Raw genomic sequence first — 12,720 nt, 5'->3', positions numbered from 1 at the left:
TCAGATAAAATGCGAGATAAAGCATTCCAAAATAGACACTGAAATACACACAAGCACACAAATACCGACACACAAACTGGACACATACACACCTTGACATCAGAAGTCAGCAATATGACATCATCAACACTGGCTTTGACATCTTCATGCGTTTTGTCTTTTCACTATGATTGCATATGCTTTTTTTTGTCGAGTTACAAAGGTTAGAATCCACTAGAAACTCAAATATAAACAGAAAACAGGAATAAAAACAATTTCTAAAGTCACAGAGGAAAAAAACTAAACAAAAGGTTTGTAAACAAGAATATGAATAATATTGATGACTAATATATATATATATATATATATATATATATATATATGCACATAAATTGGCATGTGTACATATTTGAACATTCAGGATTTAATTCAATTTTTTTTTTTTTTTTACCTTTTTTTTTCAACGTGTTTAAATTGAGTTAAAGTTAATAAAAGCTTAAACATTGCAGAGTGATCTAAAATACTATATTATGGCCCAATAATCTTGCTCAGCCAGGTCGTTCTCAGACATTCCACCACAACAGTGTCCATTTGATGTGGAGACAGCTGAAAAACACAGAAATTGCTAACAAAAAGACATTTTTCTTGAATATAGTATAGATAAACAAGACACCTTTTAATCCTAAATCCTAACTCATCAGTTAGATAATAATGCATACTAGAGTGACACAGAGTGTTTGAAGTAGCTTTGCAGATTTTGTTCTATTTTTCTGTTTTGTACACTCATTGGCACGTAGTCTCTATGTTCTGCACAGCCGTGTCACGGGAAAAGATAAAAAGCCGTCAGAACACGGAAGCACAGATACAAATGAAGAAGTTTCAGAATAGCCCTTGGATTAAATTGTCCATTGTATAACCAACCCTTTCCCCCTCAATACAACAGCTTGAGTAGCAAATTAAGTGTGAAGAGTATGCTGTCTTATTTGACATTACTGCATGCCCATGATTAAATCTCAGCTCTTAACGCTTATAACGCTGTTCTCTGATTGGTCAAACATGCAAGAAAGAGGCATGACTTCTATCAGATTTCAATGGCTGAATTCAGTTTCCAAACATCTGTCTGCTCAAGCATTTTTTGTTCGGACTTGACTCCTCCATCAATCTGACAGCCTTTTGATCATAATATAAAACAGCCAAAATTTTATCCACAATGCAAACATCAAAACCGACAAGTATTCATGTCAGCTTTGATTCACAGTCTCAGTATAAGAGGCTAAAAATCTCTTGATCATCAGTATAACACCCGTCTCCCAATGAAGATGTTTTCCTCCATTATACTCCATATGAATAAGCTCTAATATGGCTGATGGATTTGGACTAATATTAACAGTGCAGACTAAAGAGTCAGGTCACAAAACAAGTGACATTTTTCAAGTCCTCGAGTTCTTCTCTTGAGTTACCAGTGTTTTCTTCACTTGATGGAAAACTGCTTAATGTGCACAATAATCCATTCCCAAGTCAAGTCAGATCTGATTTGAGACAGGTCAAATCATAGTTTCCGTGAGGTAATTCAGTGTACTATTGGACACTTGACAGTTTCATCCAGTTTATCTCATTGTTCCCTTATTTTAATGATGATTGTGATACACCTCTCTGAGAATAACACTTTGCATTGAACGAAACCAAACATTTGGAGGCAAGGTCAACTGTATCACTGGATTCAGGAAAAACAAATGAACCCCTAAACCAATTGACTTTTACATCAACTGGAATGTACTAATTAGAGAAAACTTGGCCTATTCTAGTAATGAAACTTTTCCTTTTTGCATCTCCTCAGATTATGTCTAAATAGTGCCATCGAGACACTATATGCTACTCACAGGTCAGAGGAGACCTGGGTCCTTCTACACATTTCTATTTATGGAGAATCTGGCAATTTAGGAATTAACAGAATCACTTATGCTATGGTTTTTACATCCCTCCTTCTCTCAATAGTAATACACTGTGTATTCCATTCATTTGGGCCTGATTTCTGACCCCTTTCTTATCTCCTTCCTACTTTCCGTTCTTCAGCCTTCTTTACACTCCACCGTCTTCCCTCCCTTCGGCTTGCGCAATCACATATCATCTATCCATCGTCTCCTTACCATCTTTCTTTTTGCGCTCACACGGTTACTTCGTTCTTGCTCCCCGTCCTCAGCGCCTGACCTCCACCCCCTGCCCCCCCTCCCCCACCTCCTCCGGGAAGGAAATGCAGCTGTTCGATGGTGTTCTGGCGTTTCGTGGCGAAGGCCATCCGGCGAGCGCTGTGCGCCCTCGCTCCGGGTCCTCCTCCGGAGCCGTGGCCCTCCCCCCATCCCAAAGTCCCGGCCCCATGGCCAGAGGACATGGTGGCGACCGCATGGTCTTGCTCGCGGCCGGAGGTAGGGTGCGAATTCATTTTGATCATGTGATGGCGGTCGAGCGAGGGCGTCACGCACACGTTCTGCGTGGATTGCGCTTTCTGGTGGTGCGTGAGACGGGACATGGTAGGCACCATCCCGCCGTAATCACCCCTCATTCGCTCCTCCAGGCGGTCCGGAGAGACCAGGAGGCGTTCATGAGACTTGCGTAAAGTCTGGGTGTTGGAGCTCTTGCTGGTGGTCATGGGTTTGTAGTACTGATGCTGCTGGTTCTTGGAGAGGCGTGAGAGAGTGTTCCCCTCCCCCAGCGCCAGAAGCTGGTCTTGGGACATCACCCGGCGAGGTGGTTTACTCATCGTGTCGAACGTGGGGTTGTACTGCGTCTGGGGTAGAGGGTAGGGGTTGGGGGTGGAAGTGGGCACATGGATACGTGTGCGGGACGTGTTTAGCGGGAGGGTACCCCGGGCTCCCAGTGTGAAGTCACCACCCCAGGGAATGTGGTGCTGGGAGGAGTGAAAGCTGGGAGGAGCATTATCTGGCCTTTGTTTGGAGGTATAATATCCAGAATATTCCTCAAAGTTTTTTTCTGTAGTAAGGAAATATGAAAATTAGTATCTTTCATAAATTTAACCCATTACTCCTGTCATTAACAAGCGTTTTGGTGATCAGATCACACTTGACCGCATTAAAATGATGCAATGTGATTGAATTTCTGATTACTCATTTGGAAGTTGTCTGGGATGGATATTAACCACATTTAATGAAGGTGTAACATGCAAATGTGTTTTCCATATTTAGCTATGCAAGTAATTTGCAAAGCTAAAATTAATTGCTAAAAAAGCTACGTTGCAGATTTTTTGGTAACACCTCACAATTAGGCTCAGTTCGTTAACAGATCACGCATTAGGCCTTATGAACTAACAATGAACAATACTTTTACAGCATTTATTAACGCTAACTTTTATATTTCTATACTTAATGTTTAATATTAATAACGCATAGTTTAATATTCACAAAGTATATATTAATATAATATCTTAATAACAAAGTATATATTTATTAATTCATTTTAAACCAGATGCTGTAAAAAGTGTTAAATTTTAGTTCATGACACTTAATGTGTTATCTTTAGTCAAAATCTAAATATTTCATTATTAAAACAAACTACAGGGTTCATAAAGAAAGGAAAAGCATGACATGATGGAAAGATTTCTGCATTATCCATCATTGTTTATAAAATTAATTTAAATTTAGATTTAACTGACTTAATTCCAGTTTAACATAACCTCTTTTGTATTATGTATGTGGAGATTTGCATTTTGTTTGGTAAAGTGAGATCACACCATCCAATCACACTCAAGTTGAATGTGAAAATCCCGGTACACGCCAAGCCGATGCCGACGCCGACGAACTAGTAGCAACGAAAACAGACTCATTCACGCTTGACACCTGACGGCCAAGTAGCACGTCCGTTCTGCGCTTTTCTCGTGCACTGGTTCGCCAGCTGAACAGCCAATCAGAATGATCAGATGGCCCGACTGACCAACGAGCTCCGACACCAGTTCAACATGTCAAATCGGCTGAAAAAAAGCCGACGAGGACCAACTTCAGCCGGCTTGGTGTGTACCGGGCTTAAAATGTAATCTGGCTAAAATATACAGATAGTATCCAGATATGAAATGTATAGTAATGCTAGGTAGAAATAGAGAAAATTAATCTCCACCCTTTAAAAAAAAAAAAAGCAATTTTTGACTGCAAGTCAATTTTTGTTTATAGAAATTTCCAAATTCTTTCAATTATAGTTTTCGAGCATTGATTGAATATGAATATAATCAACTAAAATATTACTTCCCCAAACTTGCTGATAAAATTAAACATGCAGAAACTCTCCAATGCCACCAGGGCATCCTTCCTATAACAGTAGCGGCTGACTCCATGCTACACTCCCTCACAGAGACCCTCTGAGTAGTAGCAGTTCTGAAATTAAACACTCTCTTTTTCAGACACACACTCACCTAGTCTCTTGAGGGAGCTGTAGCGGTTGAGCTCTGGTTTCATGACGGTCTCGTATGATGGAGGTAGCTGGGCAAGGTTGTGGAAGGAGTGAGAGAAGGAGGGATGAAAGCCAGAATTATTGTGCTTGCTGGAGAGCAGTGTTCCTGTTGAGGCCAGCTGGGTGTTGTTCATGCGTGGAACTCGCTCTAGAAGAGGAGCACAAAAGACAATAAGAAAAACACCAACAACTGATGTGTTCAAAGCATATCTATCTGGGTCGAATGTAGAATATGGGTGACTGGAACACTGAAGCTGCATCCCGAGTCTGTAAATGACAACGGCAGAAATACTTGGAACTGGAATGTTTGTGTAGAGATGTGTGACTAGAATATTGTCTTATTGGTTGTTCCCTTAAATTTAATATATCCTTATATAATGATAATATCCTTATTCATGTAGTAATTTTTTCCACAGACACTTTTATAAGTAATCTGTGGATTACTGAAGCACTTCAGATTAAATGTAGTCAAGGGCACAGTGGTCACAGGGGAACTCAGAAACTCTCCAGTTCATAGATCATCCTTGCTGAGATTTTAATTTAAGTACCTTGGAGTTAGCATTCCAGTTCAGTCCACCAGCCCCAATTCACCATGGCATGCAACATTTGCTATTTTGAATCATGAAGTCAAAGGCTTTTAATTTTACTTTAGAATAAAACTGTTATGATTCTCACATATATGTTACAAAATATAGTATATAAATGTGACCCTGGACCACAAAACCAAAAACTGGACCAATTTTTTTAAATTTGAAGATTTATACATCACTTGAAAGCTGAATAAATAAGCTTTCCATTGATTTATGGTGTTTTGGGATAGGGCAATATTTGGCTGAGACACAACTATTTGAAAATCTGGAATCTAAATGGGACAAAAAAAAAAAAAAAAAAAAATATTGAGAAATCGCCTTTTAAAGTTGTCCAAGTTCTTAGCAACACGTATTACTAATGAAAAAATTATTTTTTTATGTATGTATGATAGGAAATATACAAAATATCTTCATGGAACATGATCTTTACTTAGGGCCAGTTTTACTAAACGGGGCAAATTAGCACGATAGCGCAATGGACTAATTGCACAACTACTTCTGCGTTCTACTTATTATGACTCGGGAGTTTCCGGTCAGCATTTAGCGCACCTAAATGCAGATCGATTTTAATGAGAACGCAGATTATTACTACGTTTTAGGGCTGGCAATTTAAAAAAAAAACAATGAAACATTCTCTGCATTAACGTAAATTATCTTTAAGTTGCTGAAATGTTCCTATAAATATATTTCCCTTCCAAAAGTGCATTCTGAATAATAAATACATTTTCTCACTAACCTGCCAAGGTCCAGAGCTTGTCTTCTCATAAACAGTATTCTTCTCTTACTGATTATATTTCATACCTGTTGAATTTACAGTTTGACTGATACACCCTTATGAAAATTAACCATGGTTTTACTATGGTAAAGTGTAGTACCGTTTTCTTTTTTTTCTTCTTTTTTTTGCGGATTACTTGTGTAACCACATTTTTACTACAAATACAATGGTTAAACTCTGGTTAGTTTAGAAAACTCGGGTTAATTTGTGGTTAATATGTGGTTTAACTACAATTGTAAAACCATGGGTAATTTTCATAAGCGTATGCTTGTATGCGTTGGTGCTCTTATTCCAGTGTTTAAAATGGCTGAATGAATGTGCAGTAACTGCCTTACAGAAATTTAACGATGTCAAACATGTAATTCATTTTAAACAGTAAACACGTAGCAGTACTTTGAATATTCACACTCGTCACGATTAATAGTTTATTGCACTGACACCCGCTGGTGAAACAATCACGTATGATTAGCAGCCACTGCTTTCTCAGATCGGTTTCTGTTGGATTAAAATTTAAAGTTCCGTTGAGTTTGAAAAATTTTGCACACAGTAATCAGAATATCTCTTCTCCTTTATCTGAAATGTCCGGATTTCGAAATCATCCTACGGACTCTCATTTTAATAAGCGTTTAATTCAACTAGATGATTACAGCACATTGAAAATATACATAACCGGCAATAGCCGAGCCGTATTATTTCAAAACGGAAGTGCGTTACGAGGTTCAGAGCAAGTAGTTCATTCCAAAACAGCGCCGATGGGAAGGGAAATTTCTGCAGGTGATTTACTAACAATGCACAAATTAAAGAACACAGGTGCAACATCTCATTTACATATCGACCAACGCAATATACCATGCGCAGCGCAAATTAGCGTAGTCGCAAATAAACGATAAAGAAATAAAGACGCCACAGTACGTTGAAAAGTACTGGAGGCAAAAAAATGAAAGGTTTCAAGAAGTTTTGATAGACCTGGTATTGCATGACTCCTAGTTGAGGGTTCAAAGTCGTCTTTTATTTCCTGAAACAAATTAAAAATAACATGGCTTGGCAAATGATATGTTCGGATAATGTGTTCTTCTGGCATTTAAAATAAGTAAATACGTGTGGAAAAAATCCTCTCCCTACTACCACGCGCTCTCTGTGCGGTGCCTCCTCCTAGCAACAACAATTGCAGCCGTTTCAAGCACAAAATAGTTACTTTAATAATAAAGATATGCTTTTTTGGTGCGTTAAATAATGGTGCAAATGCCAGTAATTTGACGAGCGCAAAAGTTAGCAAAACGCATTGCGTGATTCATTTTAATACTCTCCTCCCATAACTTTTGCATCTGAAAGGGAAACTTCTACAAATGCATATTCAGTAAGGTCAGGCGCAAAAATTACTGTGTCCATGCCTTTTCAGCGCTAATATTTCACTGCGCGTCTTTAGTAAATCCTGACAGTATAATTTTAACACCAAAAGATGATTTGTGCTGGCGCAACCTGTAAGTAAAACTGGCCCTTAATATCCTAATGATTTTTGGCATAAAAGAAAAATCGATCATTTTGACCCATGCAATGTATTGTTGGCTGTTGCTACAAATATACCCGTGCTACTTATGACTGGTTTTGTGGTCCAGGGTCACACATATCATATAGTACAGTACATAATATTATATGCTATGTTTAATGATACATAATATGTGTATAAATAAAAGAAAATAAATAAATGTACAAAAAAATGTTTATATACAGTTTTTCTCAGTAGCTTTGGTGCATTTCTCGAATCAGAAATGAAATTCTCAAAAATACTTGTTCAACCTCCACATCATCTAGTCAATTGTGCACATCGTAAAAGAAATGTATTATTCTTTTTTTCTATTAGGCTTTTTGTAAATTTGCCATGAATTGTGGAACTGAATCTTGACTTTCACTAATGAAGAGAATGTAGATCAACCAATGATAAACCAGTTCTCTGAAATAGCTCAAAAGGTACATCTCATGAACCTTCAACTGAAAAGCATATGTAGACAGAGAACAACACAAGAGTTACAAATTCTGAAAATGATTATTTTTGCCTTTGTTCCCATATTTCTTTTTCTTTTCATTATCATAATGACGTTGTAATGACCACTAGTAAAAGTGTAACTGTGAATCCTATTCAGTCTCTTTCAATCAATATCCCACATACAGTAATGTGTAAATAACACTGTTATACTGACAACATGACTAAGCATTATCTTGTTTGTGAACAATGACACAAGGACCTTTCATTCTGATGGCACTGATATGTTCATTGACATAAATACATTTGAGAGATGAACTAATAATTTTGAGTAAGGCTTTTGCAGGTAATCCATTGTGTGGTGCGGTTTGTACGAATTGTTTTGAAAAATGCACATACTTCCTTGCAAATATAAGGATGATTCGAGAAATGCACCAAAACAACTGAGAAAAAGTTTGTGTGTGTGTGTGTGTATATATATATATATATATATATATATATATACATAAACAGGGATGCACGATATTAGATTTTTGCTGATATCCGATATGCCGATATTTTTCAACTCATTTTGGCCGATACCGATATATATTTCCTTTTATTTGGAAACAACACCAAGTCTCTCCTGTGTAGAAATTATAAGCAAAATATTATAAATTTTGGTTAGTTTTTAACAAGAACTTATTTATTAGAATTAAAAAATAATGAAGCTTTGGAAATAAATATAAATAAACTATATAGATCGCTGCATTTCCCCCCCAGACATTTTATTTTAAGATTTAACTTTTTTTTTTTTTTTTTTCAAATATATAAAAAATGTTGTCGGGTTCTTCCTGCAAAGATAGATAGATAGATAGATAGATAGATAGATAGATAGATAGATAGATAGATAGATAGATAGATAGATAGATAGATAGAAAGAAAGACGATTTATATATAGGGATGCACGATGATTTTCTCCCAATCTATTGGTTAAACAATATATTCATGTGCTTAATATAAATATAAATTAACAACACACATAAACATGAAGAAGAGACACTTTTTTTCTTCATGATTTTGGCATTTTGCTACTATGCATGCCAGCACATAAGCTTTGGTGACTGGTGCAAACAGCACTGGGTGCAGGACAAACAACAAGAAAATAGATCAGGGTAGCGACAGAGTGGGAGGGCACGAGCAAACACACTCGAACCAACAAGACCAAGCCAAAGCAAAGGCAGTGACAAATACACACAGACAAATCTGAAGCTTTCTTACTGGCGCTTTCACAGAAGTGACACATTTGCAAACTCTGCTTAAGCTCCTTGGCTTACCGATAGTAGCGGTGTGTTTTGGACTGGACCCAGTCTGGCCAAAACTGTGTTTCCCAGCTGCAAGAGAGCAGAGTGAACACTGATCCACTCCCAGGTCAGAAAATGCGAGGCCTCTTAGCATGTTTAATATCTCCACTTAAAAATGGCTTTCAGTGGCCTGCATCCCATATTTTTTATGAAATATCTATCAGTACTGCAAGTGAAAAACACGACGCAAAAATAACGGTCCAGTTATAACGAATGAAGCGGTCTAGCTTTTACCACGTTGCTTGCAGTGCAGTCATATTTCAGTTTCAATAATGATGATAAAAAAATGTAAAATATTCTTACAGCTGATTGGTGCCACTAAAAGACTATAATCACTGATTGGACAGACTGCCTGCAGCACATTTAAAAAGCACGTGTTCTGTAAGCAACTGCAGCCAAACATTGAAAACTTGAGAGTGAAAACAGACAAATCATGACAAAATGGACTCAATCCTAAAAAGAACACCAAATGTAAAATCAGCGATAAATACCACAAACAGTGAGGGTGCATACCCATATTATTCATTAAATATATTTTTCAATGACTTAATTCTTAATTTTTACCTTTGGTCTCCCCAGTTTTAAATTTTTGGTTACATCCTTAAGATTAATTAAAGTGATTTTTTTTCTTGCACATGAATTATTTTTAAAAAAACATTTAGAAAGTATTAATTAATTTTATGAATATATATATATATATATATATATATATATATATATATATATATATATACACTATGTTCAAAAGTCTTATTAAGCAAGGATGGAGTAAATTATTCAAAAGTGACAGTAAATTAATTTATAATGTTGCTACAAAAGATTTCAAATAAATGATTTTCTTTTAAACTTTCTATTCATCAAAGAATCCTGAAACATTGTATTATGGTTTCTCCAAAAATATTAAGCAGCACAACTGTTTTCAACATTGATGATAATAAGTCTGAAGGATCACTAAAACCTGTAGTTGCCATCACAATATTATTTTATGTTTTAATATCTCACACAATTATTGTTTTAACTTTATTTTTCAAATAAATGCAGCCCTGGTGAGAAAAAGAGACTTCTTTCCAAAACATTTTTAAAAATCCTTTACAGACCCCGAACTTTTGAATGTATAGTGTGAACGTGTTTTGAATTGTAAATAGCATTTCAATTTAAGTTCACTAACGAAAATGAAAAGCATCTTTTAAAAACTGACCATCACTTAACAGGTCTAAGACATAGGTGCAATTGTTGGTTACTGCACTCCTCAAAACCAGCTAATAAACAACTAACATTATGAAAAGATTTGTATTGTATTCACTGGCTGCTGATTACTTCCTAAAAGCAGCCTCCGAGCTGCATACGTTAAGCATTCCTATTTTGGATGTTAATCGAGAATGCTTTAGCTTAAAAGGTGGAAAACACCTCCTCCTTTACTTGCTGCTCTAGTTTCATGTGGTTACATAGCATCTGAAGCAGAATTAATCTGACTCATTTCTGACACATCCTCTGTTCTACATTACCTCATACACTCAGGCTTGTCGATCTGTCGACTAAATCATGCTTCCAGATTGAATTTCTGCCCAGTTGATTCTACAATTCAAACCCCTCTTTCTCAATATCTGCTTATTCATTCCCCTGCAAATGTATATACGTTGTGACTACATCCATTATGCCCTTTTAGCTTTTTATTCGTTCTGTAACTCTCATGAGTGGGTGAGATAGACTCACTCCGGTTGTCTTTGCTCTGGAGAACTGGAGTGTAGAGGTTTTTTGACGTCCGCCCCAGCGTTCCCTCACTGGAGGTGGCGGTTGTGAGGACCGTGCTGTTGTTCCTCTCTCCTTGCTGGACCGGACTGGACTGGTGACGCAGAATGTCCACCAGCGCTCTGAAGAGAGAGAGATAAACAGTAAAAAAGAAGGATGAGTGTATGACGGAATCAAAAGGCGAATGCTGAAAGAGTCTGACATCAAAATCACTACGGATCTCTTCAGATGGCAGTCACTGATGCAGACTCAGATGTGTACAGCATTGTCTCCTTCCACATTGTGAGCCCAGTCATAATGGGCCTTTCACTCACCTAGGCATGTTGATGTCTCTGTTCCTCGGTCGTCGAGACAGTTTATGGAAGGCCACTTTAACCCCAATGGCCATGGCCATGGTAAACGAGATGACTCCCCCGATGACATAAGCCGTGTTGTTGCTCTGTTGCTGCAGTGGGTCGAAATCTGGGTCGTGTCGGACCGGGGTCTGGGTGACGGGTCCCGTCGTGATGGCCCAGTCGGGTGAGCGGTAATTAGTGCAGGAGTCTTGGTCTAGACGGTTGCGCTGGTGCTCGCAGCAGAAGCGATAATGACAGGTGCCGCAGCAGTAGATGTAGGTGCCCTTGGTGCAGTTGAAAGTGTTGTCAAACTGTCCCATCACATCGTAGTAGCCCTGACACACGTCCACATCCACCAGGCGCCGAGGAGGAGGGGCCACCTGTGCAGCGCCCAGCGGGGGCTTCAGGGCATCGGCCGTCACATTGCGGGGTAGCATAATCTGTGGCAGGGGTCTCGGAGGGACCTCGGCTGCCTCTGGCTCTGCCGCCATGGCTGCTGCCTCCTTGCCCCTCACATCGGGCTGAGGGAACTTGCGGCCGCGTCCTCGCAACAGAAGCAGCACCGGACCCCCGTTCACGGAGGAGCGTTCCGAGGTAATAGTCACTGTGGAGACCACAGGGCCAAACAGGAAGAAAAGCAAGATGGCAGCGGGTGGCATCTTGATACAATGGACGTTTATTTTATCAAAGATGAACAAAATGTGAAGCCTTCGTACAAAAGACTTCCGAGGCCTACAAAAAGCTGACGTCTATCAAAAGTTGCAAGTCAGTGTGGCAATATAAGACATGTAGACAAGTCTAATCTCTCTTTCTCGGGTGCATACAGTAGTATGCAAATTATTTAATATGTAAAGTGTACATCCAAGTGCGGGAGTTCGGGTTAAAGAAAATAAGCATGAGACTCTCTGTTAGGGTGTAAACTAATTTCTGAGGAAATAATTAACTAGAATGAGGTAAATCTATATACAATTTTTATGCTTAATGGGTGAGAGCTGGAATGTTTGAAAAGTTTGATTTGGCACAAAATTAAATATTTGGAATCTTCTCAATGAGCAAATTCTATAAAACAATGGCTTTAAAAATATTAAAATGACTCAAATGCGAGATGAAATGAACAAATATTTGACTCTTTTGTTGCAAGCAATTTAGTCCTGTAAACAAAATGTATATTTTTCCAATGTAAACCTTTTAAAGTGTCGCAAAGTCATGGGTACAGCTTCTTAAAGATGGTTTTATTTAAGTCTGTGTAACTGAACGGATCTATGGCACTAACAATTCATTCAAGACTCTGAGTTCACCTTATGGGCAACATGTAAACATTTCTGTTCGAGTGTAAACCAAATGTTTTCTATTCTGGTTGGCACTTCAGTTGTCTACTCACTAAACAACCGTATAGAAAGAAACAGTTACTAGTACTCAGTTATTCCATGTGACTTGTAAACAATTGTCATCGTCGATGTCGTCTTGTAAACAAATCTCAGTTGGTAGCCGCTTTAGGCTTTAATCGTCAATG

The 12,720-nt window shown here is 38.1% G+C and overlaps 1 protein-coding gene across 1 annotated transcript; it reads right to left on the bottom strand.

Moving 5' to 3' along the window:
• Positions 1 to 2,143: 2,143 nt before the first annotated feature.
• On the bottom strand, positions 2,144 to 11,866 carry LOC306846865 (protein shisa-7-like; the record flags this gene model as incomplete). Its single annotated transcript, XM_079380538.1, has 5 exons — positions 2,144 to 2,967; positions 4,397 to 4,582; positions 9,097 to 9,153; positions 10,837 to 10,994; positions 11,187 to 11,866. The coding sequence occupies 5 exons, from the start codon at positions 11,864 to 11,866 to the stop codon at positions 2,144 to 2,146; spliced, it is 1,905 nt and encodes a 634-aa protein (XP_079236664.1).
• Between the last annotated feature and the right edge of the window lie 854 nt (positions 11,867 to 12,720).

This window comes from Barbus barbus (assembly GCF_936440315.1).
Source record: "Barbus barbus genome assembly, chromosome: 27".
Classification (NCBI taxonomy): domain Eukaryota; kingdom Metazoa; phylum Chordata; class Actinopteri; order Cypriniformes; family Cyprinidae; genus Barbus; species Barbus barbus.
Note: the sequence above shows the minus strand (reverse complement) of the source record. Positions and strands in the feature narration are given on the sequence as shown.